Below are 21,292 nucleotides of genomic sequence, written 5' to 3' on the forward strand. Positions count from 1 at the left end.
AAGTTTAAAAATTTCTACCAAAAAAATTAAAAGAGTAAGCAGAAAGAGTGAACCCTAATTTATATTATTGGGTTAAACTGGGTGGATTCAAAGTGATAATCTGCTCTGAGTGACTGAGCGACCTACCAACTGATTGACTGTCATTGGGTATCAATAATGTCTCAACCTTTGACTTTCGGATCCAGCTTGTCTGGGCAAACCTAGACTTACTATATTTTTCAGGAAAATATGCTTCAAGCAAGAAATTTTTGACATTTAATCTACCTGACTCCATCTGCCTTTCTTCCAGCGGTACTTCATGCACTTGTCTCGCCGGCATTTCTTCGAGGTCTTGGGTTTCTTGCGAAGACACAGCGATTCCTCCACCACCTCGTCTTCAAGCTGGCAGGCTGCTTCCCGGACACGCACCCCTTTATCGCATGTCACCGAACACTGATTGAAACAAAAAGTTGGGGAAATATTATCGTCCTTGGAAATTTAATCAGGAAGGTTGAAGCGGTCTTGAGCTTTTACCGAACCCTGTTTGATATTTCATGAAGTACAGGATCTGTATAATTTAATTTCCCGACAATTTGCTACATACGCTTGTAATAAAGTAAACAGAGGTTATTTCCAACTATATCTATTCAAAATTTATGTCAACCGAGGAAGGTTCATATGGTTTAGAAATTTTTTTTTGACAAAACTCTTTGTATTTTTCCTTTATTTGAGGGGACGGTCTTTGTACTGAACAGTGTTGTACAGGACTACATTGTAAGGTGTTCAAATGAATTCTGAATTAAAAACTTTACTTGCAAGATGTATTTGAATTTCTTCTGCAGCCAAAACGGACCATTTCATTTTCATCTGCCCGGTGCTATGGTCTTAGGCACTTTAGAATCAAGTCTTTATCTGAATTACTTTATCAGCGGCAAGGTATTTGCCAGAAAGCCAAGTGGGAATTGTTTCGACACTTAGATATCTTAGACGCACATTTGAGGTTTGTGAATGTCTCTAATAGCTAATAAAGTTCCAGCACACTTGAAAACCCCCTTTCAGTTTCAGGCAAATTAAGACAGCTGATTTACAGATAACTAAAGTCCTGTGTGATGACAATATTAAAAGGTAAAGGTAAAGGGGGACGAACCTGTGTTCACAGGAACGGAGTGCCCATCTCTCATTCATTAGCGATTGGGCCAGACTCATATGCTGCTGTGGGGGGATCGCCACACCTCCTCCACAGCGAGTCTGTTACCTTCCCAGCATTGAATAATGCCGGTACCCATTTAACACCTGGGTTGAGAGGAGTAATTGAGGTAAAGCGCCTTTCTCAAGGGCACAACACGCATGGCCATGATGGGGCTTCAACCCACAACCTCTCGATCATGAATCCTGTGCTCCACCGCTAGACCACACGTGCCCACTAACTAATGTCCTGTGTGATGACAATATTAGGTTTGTCTCTGTACTTACGTCACTCCATTTAGTGACTATCCACGTTGGTCTTGGGCATGTCCTCAGCCTACACTCCTTGACTGAAGCAGGCCTCGCTGATCCATTCTCCTCACACTCTTCTTCTTCCCTCTGCTGCCCAGACTGGTCCTCGCATCTAAGCGTCCGCCTCCGGGAACCCTTCCCGCACGTCACCGAGCACTCGCTCCAATCGCCGACCGTCCATCTAGGTCTGAGCCTGGGGCAGTCCGCCTGTTGGCAGCCTGTATGCGTCGCCGGCCTGGGCATGCCGTCAACCTCGCACCCCTCCTGTTTGCTGGTTCCTGTGTGGTCTTGGCAGGTTACCGTGCGTTCGCGGGTACCGCTCCCGCATGTCACTGAGCATTTGCTCCAGTCTCCCACCGACCACCCTGGCCTTGAGGGTGGACACTCCACCTGTCGGCAGTCTCTCCTTGAGGCTGGCTTGATGGTTTCATTTGTCTCACACTCCTTATCCTCAATCTCATTTCCAACCTCGTCCACACAAACGACTCTCCTTTCTCTAAAACCCACCCCGCATGTTACAGAACAATGGTTCCAATCCTCAACATTCCATTTCAGTCTTGGGCATTCCATTAGATGGCACTCTCTCTGTATGTCCGGCTTCGTGGATTCCCCAACTTCGCAGTTGTCGGCTGGTACCTCATCTCCCGTCTCATCTTCGCAGGTTACAGTGCGGTCCTGGGACCCAGTGCCACATGTGACCGAGCACTCCTTCCAGTCGCCAGCTCTCCAGGTAGGCCTTGAGCAGTCAGCCTGCCTGCATTCCATCCCTGTTTCTGGCTTGTCTGACTCTTCCATCTCACATTCTTCCTCTTGTGTCGGGATTCCGGTTTCATCTTCACAGGTAACTGTTCGCTGCCTGGATCCAACACCGCAAGTCACTGAACACTCGCTCCATGCCCCAACCTTCCAAGCCAGGCCACTGGGGCACTCTTGTTCCCGGCACACCCTCTCAGTAGCTGGTTTCTCCGCCCCTTCCAAATGGCACTCCTCACCTTGTTGCAGGATTCCCGCTTCATCTTGGCAGGTTACCGACCGCAGCTGGGTACCGGTGCCACAAGACACCGAACACTCGCTCCAGTCGCCAACCTTCCACGCAGGAGCACTAGGGCATTCCTGCTCAAGACACTCCCTCTCACTGGCGGGTTTCTCCGCCCCTTCCATCCCACACTCCTCATCTTCCTTAACAGCTCCTGCTTCATCTTCACAGGTTACCGACCGCTGCTGGGTACCAGTGCCACAAGTCACTGAACACTGCATGAAAGATAAACACAGCACAGTGAGTCGTGATGTTGTATTGTTCACATAATTCATTGAGGTGACCATTGACACTCTTCAGTTTAAGACAATTCTCTAAATTGACTCCAATTGCAAGTATCCCTTTAACAGATGTAAAAATAGGCCCAACACTTGAACACTTTGCAGCAGTGCGCTTGGAGCTAATGTTTACACAACACAAATTTGTGCACATCAGGATGAAAGTTAATCACGCTAACTCTGTGCCATACATGCACGAGCCAGTGCCCTAGCCAACACCGTGTTATGGGGAAGTTTCTACTAGGGAAATTAGGACGAGTTATGGGGACTTTCTGCTGTCCCAATAGCGTCTTCGGTCCCCAATAACTATTACTCAACAGGCGTGCGGTCCCTGCAATTTCGGACCAAGATTGCGTGAGTGCACACAGCATGTCTCCACGCATACTGAAATTTGTATCCTTGTGGAGACATTTCTTTGCTCTTGTGTACTTAAGTTTTCGAGTTTGAAAGTACAGTTTCAAAATGCTCTTATTCTAACCAGAATTAATTTCTTTGGCTGTAAATCGGACCTAATATCACTTTTCCAAAACTCTACCATTTGCGACAGATCAACATACCTTGGAAATTCCTAGTTTTTCAGTAAAATCCATATATATATTTTGTGAAAACCTGTGGAGACGTATTCATCTATAGAAATTGCCCTGTGGAGATGTATACAATCTTTTGTTCCCTATTGTGTGCATGTCTCCCGAGGGCACGGTGTATCAGATCAACATACCAGTGATATTAACTGTTTATGCAAGGAGTCCAAAAGAAAACAATACAATTACTTCCAATAAGTGTAGTTTTTTCCCCATCATTGAGTGTGATTATTAATGAAAAAGTTTCTAAAAATATAAAGAAAGAAAAACTTAAAGCATGCTTAAAAAAATGTATTTAAACCATGAAGGCTACACACAACAATAAATCCACGGATAAGTAGATGCAAAAAAGTACCACTGATTTGATTTATATCGAAATATTTCGTGGCTTTTCTTTTTAAATTTTAGGGGACAAGTTTTCCTAGGGCAGAAATTTGATAATTGTTTTTTTTTACAAAAGTAGTTGATACAGAGCATATCTTATGAAAACATTATCCTTTAGATCATTTTTAGATCATCTTGTTCAATCGCAACCTTCCAAATGGCAAAGTGCCAAGTTCAGAGCCTGACCCAGAAAGAAGTAAACTACAAGTCGGTAAAGATGGCATCCGGTTACAACGCTGTCACATAAATCCGTGTTGGTTGAGACAACAAACATCTGATTTGAGATTTGGGTGGGGAGACTTGGCCACAACGACCCCAGCTGGTCATATTGCTAGAATTTCTGAAAAAAGTGCGGTGAAGCCACGATGGGTGATACAGTTTGGGTTGAGATTGGGAGTGGCTGCGGTGTCAAGACAAAGTGCGACATTATACGAGACAGTAATACTGAAAGAGACAGATAGTTTATCACCTAGGGTCTATGAGAAGACAGGAGACTCTTTGAATGAAAAGTTTGATTTATCATAACTAATAATATTTAATAATTTGTATTCATAAGCTTTTTCGGAGTTCCAACTGCGCATTCGTAACCTGTGACAACGCGCATTGTTTGTCTCAAATGGCCTTTGACATCATCGCGCCACTGACTTTACCAAAAGGCTGTTTGTGCATAGTGGGTACTGTCAAAGGGCATTTGAGACAAACAATGTGCGTTGTCACAGGTTACGAATGCGCGCAGTTGGAACTCCGAAAAGGCTTATTCTACATGTGGCTCTAATTTTTACTCTACAGGAAAAACGAACAAAACTGCTAAAAGCTGCTTACTGACTGGATTGAGTGACTGTCAGTTTCAAACACTGTTTTTTTTCCAAAAGCATTGGAAAAAAATGGCTTTTTAAAAATACTGCCCCCAATTTACCATATTTACTTAGTCCGCATTTTGTTTGCAATAGATTACACACCGATGAACGGGTACAAGAAAAAAACAGCTAGACTGGTTCCCTGACCTTACAATTCCCCGTTGTCGATAAATTGCTCCGTTTCATCTTAAGTGGGGTCAGGCAACCAGACTACAGAAACATAATTGTTTTTCTTGGTTTTTCCAGCATCAACGAACACAAAACTTCAAACAAGTCAGTGTAACAATATTTGCTATAAATACTAACCCCCAAATCCATCCATTTCTGAAAATTACATCAAAGTGCAAATGTTGTATATTCCCTTTAAAGTTATTGTATTAAATATTTGTAGATTTTCACATGTGGCAAAACAATAAACCCGATGAGATAAAACAATTTCTGCCCTCGACTGTTTTCATTTCAGTCAGTTCATTTCACATGATTGATTCACCACAATTGATATAAATCCAATAATTCAAGCAAAAGTTTTCGAAGCTTTCTTGATAAGTTTTCAAGTTCTTCCCGGAACTTTGAAACAAAGCGGTCTTTGAGAGACAGATCACGGAGGATTTAAGCTCAGAAAACCTGGGCTTTCAGGCCCAACTGTGCCATTATGTTACCAGGGCTTAGGGTAAGGTATACAGGACTGTGACCAATGCCTACCAATATGCAGCCCTTTCATGAAGGTAATGATTTAAAGGCCTGTCATGATGTTTGGGGTAGCGTGTGGCACCCCCTCTGTCCTGATGTTTGTGGTAGTGTGTGACACCCCCTCCCTGCCATACAACCCTCCCCACACTCGTTAATCAACACAGTATATATTAATGCCTACTGGAGCCTGGCACCTGGTATATGCCACATGTATTTGACATGTAAGACAGCAGACTTATTAGAGTTACATTATGCTTGGGAACATTTCTCATAATTGAAAGTACTAATACCTCATACTGATTTTTTCTTCAATTTTTGCAATGAAGATCTTCAGAATAACCCCTCTAAAGGTTATATTGCTTCTTGCACAGGTCTGTTTTGCAAGCTTCAGACAGCTCACATCTTGGATTTCATAATATAGAATTTTGTATACTCCTTCGCGGTTCATATTATAATTCTTATTATCCCAAAACCTTCGGAAAACTACATCTCAAACTCTTGTCTCAATCCTACATCGGAGGCTAAAAGCAGCCCACAAAATGCTTACTTAATTTGCATACCTTAATTAGATTTTGGATAAAAGATCAAGATAAGAATTAAAATTCTTTCCTTAATTTAATATCTTAATTAACCTTTGATTAGAGATCTACGAACAAGTGATTACCACAAAGTACTAATGTACATATCACATTAATGCATTTTAATCGACAGCACCATTCAAACACTCCATCAAATTGGCAATCCACTTTGTCTTAAAAAAAGGGAAAGGGCAAATAGCAAAACTGAAAATTTCAATTTGCCCTTAAAAATATATCAAAATCACACATATGTAATTTTAGGTCAAGGCAAATTCTACTCCAGGGGTTGAATATTATGGGTCGCCACGCCGATGATTGATGGCATTCTAGAGATAAACTATCGGTGGCATTTATTCCCCCCCCCCCCACCCCTACTGTCCCAAAGATTCTTGCCGGAGCCTTGGTATGTAGGTCTAACATCTGTTCACTGGAATACTTTGCGGGGTTGGTGGGATTTGATGTGTGCAGGGAATCATAAATTTCTGGGCGATTTTTGCATTTCGTCTGGCTGACAGAAAGAGCAAATGGCCATGAGATTGGATACGGAATACTGGTTCTGTAGACATGAATCAACATTATTTAACAAAGCCCAGTTAGCTGCTAAGCATGAAATAATCAAGGGCGGATGCACAGAGCTTGGGGGGGGGGCAGAAGGGCTATCACAGTTCCAAGGGGAAAATGGCCTTATTTGAAAACATTTCGCTCACTTGGGGGGAGGGGGCACTCCGCACCTCCTGCACCCGCGATTGATTTTGCTCAGCAGATTTTTTTGTGCTAAGCAAGAAACATCCGAGAACCAGCCACTTGTCTTAGAGCTTGTATGACTTTTTAGTTGGTAATCTGTTTATGCTAAGCGCATATCGTCTGCCCACAGCAAATTGCTGTACCATAAACAGGTCCATTATATTTGGGCCAGGTCTATTCTGAGAAGATGGAAGGCCTTTTTAAAGTGGCATGAGCGTTCCTCCTTCCCCTTTGACTTCCAGAAATGTATGCCAAGAATTTCAAAGTATGAGTGTTGTGCCCACTTAAATGTATATGCTGAAATATTGCATACTACAATTTACTACTACATGTAGTAGTATTTTGTAGCTTTAGGTGAGGTAAGGGGTTTTTTTGGGGGGGGGATTTTCATCACCCTTCAGTTTTTTTTTCAAATTACAATAAGCATTCCTTCCTTTCCTTGCAATTTCCAGAATATTTCTGCCGACAACGTTCTCGATGCCAGCTTGTTTGTTGAAGGGGTCCAATTTTACAACATCTGCCAGTGTTTGACACATTGTTACCACCAGCTATGGTTTGTTTGTGAAAAAGCAAAAACAACCTCTTGCAGTCTAATAAAAATGGAAGAACCGCAGGAACAGCAGGATATATAAACCAGAAAAGCGATGGGTAGCTAAATTCATTATTCAATATATTGTATATAGTTGAAATACTATCACCCTACGGTGTCTTCTGTGATTTGTCTGCCCTACTTGTCCTAAATATCACAGTCAATTATCTTCCTGCCTCTGACCTGAGAATTGCCCAGATTTCCTTGGAATTCTCCAGGGTGGTGTGGGGACATCCTGGCAACCTTTGACCTTAATGAGGAGGAAATTGGAACCCAGAGAAGCCAAAATGTCAACCTATCCAGCCAAGATTAACGCCTATAAATTGTTTCTAATTTGACTGGCTTCACTTTTAGGTAGGTAGGACAAGGGACTATCAAGACTTTTGCAGCTTAAAGTAGTTCACCGTTCCTTGCTCCATGCTGCAGTGAAGACAACCTTTTAAAACTATTGAGAATGTGTGATGCTTCTGTCGTTCTGTGTTAGTGTGTTATGAGGCGTAGGGACTCTACATGAAGGAAAGGTTTCCATAGAAATGTAAACTGTATTTTATTATTAATACAGCTAATATACAACATTTGCTTTTGCTGTAATTTTCAGAAATGGATGGGTTTGGGGATTAGTATTTTACATCAAATATTGTTACACTGACCTGATCAAAATTTTATCGCAAATGCTAGAAAAACCACGAAAAAAAAATACTGTTCTCGTAGTCTGGTTCCCTGACCCATGGAGGAAGGAACACATGCCTGACCCTACCTCAGATGAAACAGAGAAATGTATAGACATTGGGAAATTGTCAGGTTGGGGAACTATAGAATAGCTTACTTGCATCCATCCACAGATGTGTGACCGATTGCAAACAAAACGTGGACTAACTGCATGTCCATGCAGTAAATTGAAGGCAGTATTTTAAAAAAAAAGTATGTTTTTCCAACCCACTCTTTAATTATAAACAGAAAGTGATGGACAAAAAAATGTGTGTGGCCTTCAAATAGTTCAAACTATTGCTGAGTGACACCACAAACTAAGTGCATGCTCAATGAAAGCACAACAACAGACAACACTGCCCACCACTTAAAAACTTTGTTGCCACAAAATGCCATAAAATGGAAACAGAACTTCTTGAAAAGTTGAAGAGGCCTGTTGTCAGGACCCCAAACACTCTAGACATCAAACATCCCTTAGCAAAACAAACACATCTTGAAGGGTGAAGTGGTCCAGGCAAGGTGAAGAAGGTCAGGAGGACTTGATCTGCTCCGACAATAAACAAGACTTCAAGGGGTCTTGGGGGTAAGGGTAGGGGTGGGGCCAGGGGTGCCATATTTTGTGAGGATTGTGAGTGGGGGGGGGGGGGGGGGGGGGAAGCACACCAGGAATGTTTGGTCACTGAAGCGTGGCGCTGTTAAGAAAACATGCCACTCTAAATCTTAAGTTTAAAACATTTCAGTCAACAACCCAAACTGAGGATCAATTTTTCTTTGGTACAATTAATTCAGAAAGTGTACAGTTACAGAAGAAATATAGAGAATGGATCAATTTCCCAAAATAGGATTGATGTCAAATTGTGTGAAGATTTCACAAAGTATTAATTGCAATTAAAGGGAAAATACAACATTTGCAAACATCAAAAAATAAAACTACCAAATCATTTTGAAATACCTTGCTGGACTGTTAGTGAATGACAGTGTAAAGCATCCTGTAAAATCATGGCACCTGGTATACTGTCATTTTCAAGAAAAGTGCTATTTTTGTATCAATTTCCAACGCTGATCGGCCGATCAGCGTTGGAAAAAACTGGCTTTTTTTTTCAAATACTGGCCCCAATTGACCATCGCATTTGTTTGCAATCGATTACACACCTATGAACGGGTACAAGCCAGCTAGACTGGTTCCCTGACCTTACAATTCCCCAATGTATGTAAACTGCTCTGTTTCTTCTTATATGGAGTCGTGGAACCAGACTACAGGAAAATGATTGTTTTTCTTGGTTTTTATAGCATTTTCGAACCCAAAACCTCAAAAAAGTCAGTGTAACTATATTTGCTATATATTTCCAACCCCCCAATTCCATCCATTTCTGAAAATTACAGCAAAAGCAAGTGATGTATATTCCCTTTAACCACTTGAATCTCTACATACATGTGCATGTTTCTAAGGTGTGGTTCGATATGCACAATGTAACTCCCTTCTCAGCCTTAAAACTGTTTTCTTGCATTTGATTTATAGAACTTAAAGAGAATTTTTCATAATTTACTAAACCCCGCCCCCCCCCAAAAACAAGCATTTAAAATTGGTTTCCTTCTTCCAAACGATAATGTATAGGCACAGAAACTTTAAAGAATTTTTCATGATTCACTACCCCCCCCCCCCCAAAAAAACCCTTAAAACTTGTTTATTTCTTCCAAACGATAATGTAAAGGCACCCCTCCACAAAACCATATACATGTATACCCTTATAGTCTTCGGTACAAGATTTACTCATTGAACTCATTCTTTAGGACATCGAAAAAAAATGATGAACTCTGTGTAACCCTAGATCGCTAGCGGCAAAACCACAAGCTCCACTTCTGGAAATCACCTGGGTTTCAGCTGTGATCAGCTGTGGCAACAACCACCAGTCATGTTCTAAAATATTTACAAAGTTCTGAAGCAAAAGGAAACAACCCTAGAAAGTAGAAAATACCTTTAATAGTCCAAATGCTTATTGTGGTTTAGGTTATCAGGGGGAAAATAGAGATGAACTCTCCATGGACCTTAGAGATAAACTGTTATCTTCAATAAATTTGGGGTTTTTTTATCAAAAAGGTTTTAATTTGAAACCACAAAGGAAAACTGACCAAGCGCATGCAAAACAATTATAAAGAAATTGACTGGATGGGGTCTGAACCTACAACCTCCAGATTGCTGTTCCGGTGCTTACCAACTGAGCTATCCAGCCCTATATAATGGCAGTTCCTCAATTTGTCAATTTTCCTTGTTCAACTTTATACATTTCCATTTGTATGTTTTATTTTAATGAAAAACTACTCTTTCACTATTTTGGCATCTGCAACCTCCCTGAGATAGGCTTTTATTTGGGCTGCTTTTGCATTTCTCAAGCACTAAAGATAAACCTGAAAGATTGTCTAGCTGCAAATAATTTTAAACATTAATTACTCCATAACAAAACATGGGTGGATTGTTTCCATTTGTGGTGCAATCAAGCTAAATGAGTCGTTTGTCGACCCTGGTCAATTTTTTCTACAGATTTGAAAGAGCACAATCTCAGCATTACTGCTGTGAAAACCGCATGCTGGTACCATCTTTAGTTCAAAGTCGGAACACCAAGAAATGTGATGAAGTGAAGAGATGAAGTGGTCCTATTTTGGCCTGAATCTCCAAATGAAAATTCCCGACAAATGACTCCTTTAGCCTGATCGCATCACATTTGATGTCTCAATCAAAAGTGATTCTACCTAAGTAATGCACAAAACAACAGCGATTCAGACCAATAAATTATATTTTTTCCAGCTCAAACTTGCAAATAAATAACACAGCTGGTACATCTTTAAAGTTTCACTACAGGCAAACCACAAGTTCCCCAAGGAAATGCCAGCTTCTGCCAAGCTGTACTAACTCAGGTGTTACAAGTCATGTTCCATCACCTCTGATCAGCCCTGAGAGAACACACAACACTAAAACAAACCATTGAAGGTAATGATTTACTGTACAGGTTCTGGAGGTCATTTCAACAGCACTTATGTGGGCAAAGTCCCAGTTGTTCCTAGCCAGTGCAGAAAATTGTCCATAAATCTATTTTTTTTATGTCCTATTCATTTTTGCAGATGGTTGACAACTTGACACAAACCATGCTTACATATTTTTTACAAGAAATTCAAATAGTCATAATTGCTTTAAGAATTCGGATGTAAAGAAGGTAGCCAATCGTGTACAGTTGTCTCCAACTTGTCCAAGCGATTGTTGGTCTCTTGCATTTGGCTGGTGTGGTTACTACGACCCCCGATAGTCTTGTGAAAAAGTAGTAGAGCCTTATTAGAGGCAAATAACATGGGTGAAATAGGGGGGGGGAGAGAGTGAAAATCAACGATCAGCAGAGGGCCCCATCAGCACTGTAACACCGGGTCTGTGATATAAGCTGTTTTTTTCCCCCTAAAGGCACACCTATATTAAACCTTTATAGGTAAAAACACCTTTAAGGTAAGATCGAGGGATTCCATATTTCAAAAGGAATTGTTAAAACCCTGAAATAAGAATTGAAATAAGAATTGAAAAAAAAACGTAAAACATTTTGCAATGCAGTTTATTTGTTTGCCTTGGGACAAGTAAAAACTTGAGAAACATTAAAGAATTCAAATTTCATCCTTTGTTTATCAAGAGAAACTTGAGAAAAAGTATTCATTTCCAATGCAAACAACCATAAAGCTACAAAAATACAGTCAAAATTTGATATCTCTCTTTTTTCTCAACAACAAATCCAACATCTTTTTTATGAAATCAAACTCTCCACCTGGTCTGGTGACAAAAGTTCCTTTGATTTGCTCTTGACATCAATTCTTTTTTTACCCTTTTAATATTTCTTCACGGAAAATTTCCCACACATGTGTTGCCCAGGTGAGGTGCCGGGGCCGCACACAGTGAGGGAAAAAAAGCACACACTGTTTCTGCGGTGGTAGCGGCGGGGGACAGAAAACGGTGCAATAAACTTCCCAGCTTGAGACCGGGGTCCGGGTTACAATTCAATCCACATGGATTCCGGGACACCCCTCGGCCGGTGCCCGTCTCTGGGAATGTAAAGCCAAGCCTATATACCCCTGCCTGGTGCCCAACCATGCCCTGGTCGACATTCATCCAGTGTTTCTGACCGGCCAACCCCGGCCGACCTTTTCGCACCGGTCTGGTGACGAAACCTGGGCCAGTAGTTCAGCAGGGTATCTCGAGCTCTCTGGCTGGCCGGCAGAAGATAGACATGCTAAGTGAAGGAGGATTTTTTTTCTGCTTTTTTCTTTTTTTTTCTCTCAAAAACTTGGAGAAGAAATCTACATTGAACCATGCAGCGACTATCCCGCGAGCTCAGGGCTGGCACACGCACACAGGAAAAGCTGACTGACATTACCAGACAGCCAGCATCGTGTTGATAAAATAATCCTAGGATCTCAACGCTACAGTACAAGCACACATATATGAATCACTACTCACAGCTCAGTGACAACTTCATCCTGACTACTGTTCCACATTGGTGTGCATGAATTTCCCATTCAAATTCACGCTATTAAAAACTCAAATCAATTCTATTTGCCCAACAAATTATATTCCAAACCAGCTTAATGACAATCCCACTGATAAAAGCGAGTAAGCTGAATTTAATTGATTATATCAAGACAATAAATTTAAGCTTAATTTAATGTGAAAAAAAAATTAAAATGAGGACTGGAATATCTATTTTGGTAAATGTGGCCTGGCTACATTGAAAGATTTGTTAAAAGTTTGGTGACGTTTTTATTTTCTGTGCCAAATAATAACCAAAGAACTTACCAACACATGTTAAATGCCCATAACCATGTGATAAAATGTCTGAACAAGACTAGAAAAAAAAATCGGTAGTTACTTTTGTGAAAGAAAACCGTTCATCCGGCAAAATCTTTAAAGAATGCAACTTTTACAAATCTGTGCACGTAGCTCCCATAACAAGCTGTTATGTGGTTCATTTACTGGTACATTTTAATGGTGCCTGTCTAGTCAATTCTTCACATGGACAACTTGACGTTTGAAATTTTTTTATGAAACTTATTATTTCTGATTCATTCTGGAGTGTTTGCCAACAGATTCCATGGCAAATCGCACAAAATGAGACGAGGAGAATGAGATCAGGGGGGATGAACGACAAAGCTTGGCTTCAGACGGAGACAAACGAGACAAAGCTTCTCAGAAACGACGATCACAAGAAGATTGACATCACAGCTGGGCGACTCTCTCAAGACTTAATCCACCATTGATGCGCACCGGTCATTTTACAGGTCATTTACCCGACAAATTCTGCTCCAACAAATAATGGCAATCAAACACGGTGGACTGGCAAACTGCTGGAATCCTCTAGAGCTCCGTCTCCCTTCAAAAAGGGATTTTGTTCGCAAGGTACTTTTGTAAAATAATAATGAGCCTTATTTCTGACCACACGGTGAGTAAGCCAGGCATGATGAGAGATGGATATGACTATTCTGACCCATATTCTACTCCACTAAAAAGAAGTCTGACCTAAATCTCGGCAATTTCTTTGCAAGTCTGGCAAATAGAAAAAAAAAGAGAATCTTTCCTTCAAAAGGCCTTCACACAATTACACATGCATAGGCTGTAACTTCAAAGCCGCCACTGAAAGAGACCTTGGCTTAGAAATGGACTAATCTATTCAATCGGTTCCTACCTTGTCACGAGCTGTGCATATCTGACCCAAATCTAAGGCAATCTCAATTTCTAGTCCACGGAATGCAGAAATATGAAACAGGCGAGATTGTGTTAGCAGTAGGTAGCTGCGTTAGGAGAACATGCCGGTATTCTTGACTACAGATCCAATGGTATATCATCTGTGTACTGAACTCTCATTTAGGTATTACTGAACAAAAGCAAACAGTTGTAATCTGATGCACAACATTTATGACAAGCCAGTATTAGCATAATTCTCATCCAATTAATTTAAAACAAGGAATATTTAGTAGGTATACAGCCAGACTGGTTTTGTGACACAAACTGCATGTACACAGGGTTTGGTAGTGGGTTCCAAGGATTTGGGTGACAGAAATTGGATGTATTCATAGAAAAATCTTATTGGCTGGTTACTGCTGGAAAGGGGAGGGACCCAAGTCAGCCTGACCAATGATTAATTACCAAGTAATCTGATCTAAATACAGATTTGCATAGTTCAAAGGTCATCTGTTTTAAATTTTAAAAAATTATGCAGTGTGGTTCCCCCCAATACAGGGGAGAACCACACGTGCGGAGGGAAGGCTGGCACTGGCTGGAACAGCCTGTGACTGTCTAAGCCAATCAAAAGTGGTCTTACAGCAGTGCAGAGGGCTGATCCATTTAGGAGACACAGAGGGGTGTTCCAGGGGACCTTGAAGACTGCTAGACTAAAATGGAGCAGTCCAATTTGATCATTTTTTTTTTATTCAAGGTGCACTTTTGGTTGAACTCTGAGCGAACCTGGGCAAATGCCTGCCAGTGCCATGAAGCCCCAGAAAATTCAGTGTACAATCGTAAGAAAATACATCGAGTGAAACAAACGTTGAAAGTACACTAAACAAATATACTTCTATTTACATTAAATAAGTTAACAGGAGAATGAACGATAAATGTGTATCATCTATATTACAAACACTTTCTCCCTTTTGGTCCTATCTATAATATGAAATAAAATATTCACATTTATCCCGACAAGAGGTACTACATGTATCTTTATGGATATGCAGCATTGCAGCATATAGCACCATTGTTGTTTGAGAAGTATCATTTTCATATTAATATAAAAAAATTTGTACACGACTACGGCTACATTTTTACACTTTTCATCTAAAATCAAATCTAATCATGCAGAAAAAATGTTTCTATATCATACAACAAAGACACATCAATAAGTTAGACACACAAAAATATGTTTGAAATTCAAAACATGATTTCGCTCACATCTGCAGCGGATCAGGGAAAGTCATGATAAAAATGTCAAAGTTGACAAAATGTCTCGTCTAGACCGTAAGTCACCGGTGGTGGTCCAGTATAATGCTCAACTCAATTACACTTTGTTCTAAGCTACATGTAACTTCCAGTGACGACCAGACAGTACCTTTGTGAAAGGGGGTCTGACTCACAGGAACAAGGCGTCTACCAAAGTGGAGATACCTCTACAATATTTGGGCTTGTTTAAAATTTGGGCCAGTTTCTTGTATTACAAAATTTATTTAAAAATAAATAAAGTAAAAAAATAAGTGTAAAAAAAAAAAAAAAAAAAAAAAACCTATGTACCCCTACTCATCAAAATCAACTATCTCAACACTGATGTAAACAAGATTGAGAATGGCTATTCAACTTCTTTTCATGCATTTGGTCTCCACAATGGGCTGGATTTAGCCCATTCATTGGCCTTACGGGTAATCCTGTACAACAGCACTGCCCGGCTTACAAGTGACAGTTTCAGTCAGTTCAATATGCACAAAGAGGACAGCAGCCCTCTGGGACCGGCACAAATTAAAAATGCAAAAACTAATGAATACTAATGAGTGAAATGCACCTTGCTTATCATGATAATTAAAAATAAACACTGAAGTTAAAAAAAAAATGTTACAATGACCCACATATGATATATAACCTTACATAAAAAAAACTATCAAACCTGAAGCTCGTCCATCAATTCTGTCTAGACTACAGCCCTCAAAAGTATTAGCTTGATATTTCCGGTGTGTTTTTTTTGGCCAAATGTAGGTTCCATATGTTTTGTTCCACATTCCATGTGCCTTGATAAGCTCAATAAAAGTAGATAAGGCAAAGGGGGTTTCATGCATGACTTGCCCTTAGAAATCTGAAGGAATCGCTTGACCAAATGGCCTTGATCAGTCTGCTAGACCCCCAGCCCCAACTCAGCAGCTACATTCATGCATCCAAAGTAACTAGATGCCAGCACCTCTTTAAGAAACTGCACAACTTGCAACATACCATCTTTAACACTTGTATACAGCTACACTGACCAAACAAACACAACTAAATTATACCTTCAGTCCAAAAGTAAATGGGAGGGGGCAGTTCTTAAACTTTCACCAACATACTCTAGTCATTCACGCAGAATTGATCAGGCTTAAATGCCAGTGGATAACACTGTTTTTTTTCTCAGATTGAACCATGGAGGAAATTCCTCCATGATTTAACAGAAACGTTCTGAGACCGTGGAACCCATGAAGACAAAACCTGGACAGATATCTGAGCAGATTAAAGCCACATTTTATCAATTCCATCGTCTTGTTTCTCAGTTTTTACAGATGCAGGAAAAGGTTAATTCAGAGTGATTATTATTCTGTAAACACAACAGATTTGCATTTTAGTTCCACACTTTTGAACTGTAAATTATGGTCACAAATTTATCAGCAAGAATAATTTTAATAGAATACTCAGGCTTTTCCTTAATTGAATTTAGGACTAGCGTCAAAGCTTAATTCTGCATAAATTAACAGCAGAATCTCAACCTATACTGTAGTACTTAATAAAGTTAGGAGTAACTTCCCAGTAATTACTCATTACTGTTGAATTTCCAAGATAAGCAGCACACTATAATTACAACCATATGTTTTTCCAAACAAACAAACATTAATTACTGATATCCCACTAGTTTATGATTGTATCCTTATCTAAAAAAACACCAAAGTTCCTGAAAAAAATGTTGCGAACACACTTTCATGATGTTTCCAGTCTGCAAAATTACTATCCACAAATTCCACAACTTCCAAAGTAACGAAAAAGCTATCAGTTTCTTTGGGAAAGTAAGTGCTTCCTTCCAAGCAGAGCCACAACTTCACAACCGTTTTCCCCAATTTCCTGGCGACCCAGAAGCGAAGTCCCTTTAATGAGATGCGTTAGCCTTGATAACTTCCAGTAGCACCTTCAGCTATTAAAGGTCAATTAACTGCCTGACCGCAAACACCCTGCCTGCTACTGTGCAGTGATGTCCCCAGGCAATAAGCATTAGTGCATGTAGTTGGCTACTAACCCTTTTGGGCCCCCTTTTGCATAGAACTTTTTTTATGGGGAAACAGTTCAGAGATAAGCAATTTGTCAAGTATTGATCATTGATCAAGTTGGAGAAAAAAAGGGAAGAAAAAAAAGGGAAGAAAAGAAAGAAAAAGAGGTGCCAAGTCATATTGCTGTTAATTAAATGGGGTGGGGAGGGAATGTCCCTGCCCACCCTCGAAAAATGATATACCAAGAATTATTTGCTGGAAAAGTACAGGCATTTTGGGGGAAAATCTGCTTTGCCCCCTCTAGAAAAAATCCTGGCGACGCCCATGACTGTAAGTACATTGTATTTGCACTGGATAACCAAAGACCACGGACCACTGTAACAGTAATACAACAAGCATCTATCTATGCCAGGTGATAACCCAAACACAGTCATTTGTAGGCACACCTGCAAAGCCAGCTGGTGCAAACACACCAGCATACCAGACCAACACAGCAAATTCTGCCCATACACACTATCACAGGGTGATCATGTATTGTAGGCCTCACTACCAGCAAGTGTTGAGCCTTAACTCTTGACCTGATACCATCTGAGGTGTTTATTTGTCAGATCTCCTGCAGGGCTACCCTTAGTATTTGTTGCTTCAAGTCAAAAAGATCCAGAGTAAATCACTTTTTTTTCTATGGCTGCAGTCCCATTATTACCGAAAATAAATGAAGAAAAACTGGGAAGCTCGTGCACAAGCTTAAAATGAGGTTTTGCCGAGTATAAATCTATTTGCCATATACTTTTTCTGTTCAAATTAGGCAAGTCAATTAAAGCTGGTCACACAGAGCACAAAGGTCTTTCCCATTGATTCAATTCTTTCCATGCATCCGATCTACACAATGGACCGGATTTTTCCCATTCTATTTCTATAAAGTATTTCTTATTTTTACTGGGTAGCCCATTCAGTGGAATCCACTGGTCTCCCATGGGGCCCAGTAAAGAGAAGACAGTGTGAAGAAATTACAGTTTTTAGATGTGGGAGGAAAACCCCAGAAGAATATACTGAGAAAAATCCGGGGAATCGAGTAGAGACTGAAAACCCAATCCACATATTCAATGGCATTACAGGGTAATCCTATACAACAGCACTGCCCAGCTCTCCTCACAAACCTATTATCCAAGTCACAAAACACAGCAAGTCAGACTCAGTCAGACACCAGTCAGTGAGATAAGTGCAAAGAAGACACTAAGCTGCCCCTCTGGGAGTATGGAAAAAACTCCAAGACATTCTTAAAACAACTTAGAACTGCTACATGGAGACGGCAATGTATGTATTTGAGTACAACAGAAATGGGTGTTGAAACAAATGAGCTCCTTTTTGCATTCCGACTCCCTGCCTGATTTATTAAGTCCTTCTAAAGTTCCAAGTGCAGAAGTTCAACTTCTAAAGGCCCAGGATCGGAGAAATGAAAACATATCCGTTTACACAGACATGGAATAAATCATGTTACAATTGCATTTCTGGGGCCGGCCTCTCATCAGTAAATGTGTTCACGGCTTGTCAAGGGGGAGAGTCAACCAAGAGTCGTCAAGGGTGGCTTAGCTCTGAAGGTGCAATGTACCAGAAAATACGACTGCGGATAGCATCAACAAATATTGCTATTTCAGTCCTCGTAAGGAGCTGACATTTTTCAGTTGTTTACATTATGGGCGGTGAAGGAATTTTTTTATTAGTGTAATATTGCTGACTTGTAAAATATTATAATGCATTCGTTTCTTCAGTGATACAGTTTTTGGAATTTGTGAGTGGGAAAGTAGAGCCAGGAAAAACTGACCAACTGCTTTTTAAAATGTTGATTATGTAGATTTTGGATTAACTGAAAGTACGGGGTGCTGTGGTCCAATGCTTATGATGTTCAACTCATGTGCTACATGTATGTGGTACTTGGGTTCTAACCCTGACAGGGAACATGGTGCTTGTGTTCTTGGGCAAGACACTTTACTACAATTGCCTCCTTCCACCAAGGAGTATGTACCTGTGAAGGTAGAGACCATAGTGCGATGATATCAAGCTGCTGCAGACAACTTGTCTCATTCCTGATGAACAGGGGTAATAATTGTAAAGCGCTTTAAAGCCATAGGTAAAAAGTGCTATATGTACCGGTAAATACCACATGAATATTATTTTTACTCAATTATGTAAATCTTATAAAACGCATCAAAGTGAACTGAACAACTGCGAAGATCATCAATTAGAGTGAGAAGAAATGCTGTTTTAATCGTCTTGAAGTACGTACATGAGATATTGAATTTAAAAATGTGCAGACTTCCTAATGTGCTTCAGAGCCTTTCTAACATTACTAAATGTCAATGGATTTAATAATTAGCTAAATCGGATGCACAGCTTGATTTTGATGAGAGAGTGAAGCCTTGTGCACAAATTCCCCTGAATCCTAAATAAATTATTTTGTGCTTTTCTTCAAGTAAATGTTTTTTTTCTTCTTTTAAATTGACCGGTATAAGTATTTATTTCACCTGCTGGACCTGATGACAATTTAATCCCAGAGAAGGATGCTGAGCCCTGGAGGGGTAAAGCTAACAGGAAATTTAATTTGATTGATCCACTATATCAAATCGATACAAAGATCCTAACTGGGTCGTGACCAGTTCAAATACTAGTGAAATGTTGAGATGCTGAAGCTAAGTGGAGGAGGCAGATTCTCTTACTTGGACATCTGTGATTAGGCAAAATCTTAGCGCTGGAAAATATGGGGAACAGTTGTTTTTGCAATGTGAGTGAGACATCACACAAACATTGACTGTGAATGTCAAAGGGGAAGGATAGCCTGAGGCATAGTTGGAAATGTCACTTGATTCGAAAAGAATCAAATTTAAAATTCAACGGCTCTTAAAGGGACACTGGGTCCTGGAACAGCCCAATTGGGCTACAAAACACGCTTTGAATGAGATGATGTTAATCGGTAATAACATTTAAAAGTAGGATTAAACATCCACACAACTATCCTTTCAAAACTGGGCGTTTTTGTGTTATTCCTGTATTATGCGTGCGAGAACGAATTTCGGGGTCCACTTTTGCGACCCCATAAACTCGAGCTGTTTGGATGCTAGATGTGATTTCATTCGTTAAGTGTTCACCTTTTGCGGACGTTGAAGAAACAACTTTTTTTTGCATTGGTGATTGGTCACCGCTGTTCCCGAGACACACGATATATATTGTACACTGAGAACGATACGAAAAACGTATTCATACTCCATCGTGTCCGATGTAAACAAGCGGGGTTTTTTTTCGTCTTTTCTCGGGAACGGTAAGACATTAGGTTGGTTTCCTTTCAACCAGATGTTTAAAATAGGCAAACTAAACATCACAACACATGAAATTTTCGGGGATTTCAGGACCTAGTGCCCCGTTAAAGTCTTGCTATGTACTTGTATGTCAAATTGTCAAGAATTATTTATTTGAAAATAAAAAAAATATGGATAATTACAATTTCTTTTCTTGCAAAGCACGTGAAGAAAAAAGACAAACAAAACAAAACTCTAAACAAATCAAAACAAAAAGTTAGGTCTAGAAATTGAATCCAGAAAATAGTATACCCTGACAGGCATCTATCTTTCTATCTGAAGTCAGATAGGAGAAAAGACTTTCTATTTTTAAGTCAAAAAATATTATTGATTAGAGCAGTTCACCTTGAAGGAAATAAGTTGACACTTTTCACCATCTGGAATCTATTAACGGTAAAGAGCAAAGATGAAACTACCTATTTACAAAAACAAATGTAGCACTTGTTTACCAACGACAGGAACCAAATCTGTTTATCTTCATATCTGAAGCAGGTATGTAAATAACAAGAAACAGTTGCTTATTTAGGTCAGGTTGACACATAGCAAGACAGGGTACTAGGGCAAGAAAGAGGCTATTTTACCCAGTAGCTTGAGGAAAGAGAGGAAGACAAGGTTCCGTGATGCTGAAGGTTGGCAGGTACTGATACCATAACTCTTGGGGACTGCGTGTCAAGGGGAAGTTGCCCCAAAACGGGAGACGCAGAGAGGGGCACCTGCAGGACAAGAGGTCCCAATTAGGAATCATGATTCCATATCCCGGGCCATTGTTCTCTCATACATCAATTCCAGGTGCTTTGTAACTTTGCCCAAGTTGGAAAATGGGCCTGATTAGGAATCAGCGCCATATTCAGGATGTTGTTCTCATAATGTGCTGGATAGCTTTGACAAATGTCCAAGTTGGAAAATGGACCTGATTAGGAATCACAGCGCCATATTCAGGATGTTGTTCTCGTAATTTCCAGGTGCTGGGCAGCTTTGACAAATGTCCAAGTTGGAAGATGGCCCCAATTAG

General features: G+C 40.2%; 1 protein-coding gene across 1 annotated transcript in view; it reads right to left on the reverse strand.

The window, feature by feature from the left end:
• LOC119731535 (A disintegrin and metalloproteinase with thrombospondin motifs 9-like) overlaps positions 1-21,292 on the reverse strand; it is a 131,318-nt gene that overhangs the window by 14,973 nt on the left and 95,053 nt on the right. Inside the window, exons 36-37 of the mRNA XM_038204708.1 lie at positions 1,453-2,727; positions 265-432 (exon numbers count right to left, since the gene is read on the reverse strand). Coding sequence (XP_038060636.1) covers positions 265-432; positions 1,453-2,727 — 1,443 coding nt within the window. The remainder of the gene's footprint in view (positions 1-264; positions 433-1,452; positions 2,728-21,292) is intronic.

This window comes from Patiria miniata, unplaced genomic scaffold (assembly GCF_015706575.1).
Source record: "Patiria miniata isolate m_02_andy unplaced genomic scaffold, ASM1570657v1 HiC_scaffold_24, whole genome shotgun sequence".
In the NCBI taxonomy this organism is placed as follows: Eukaryota; Metazoa; Echinodermata; class Asteroidea; order Valvatida; family Asterinidae; genus Patiria; species Patiria miniata.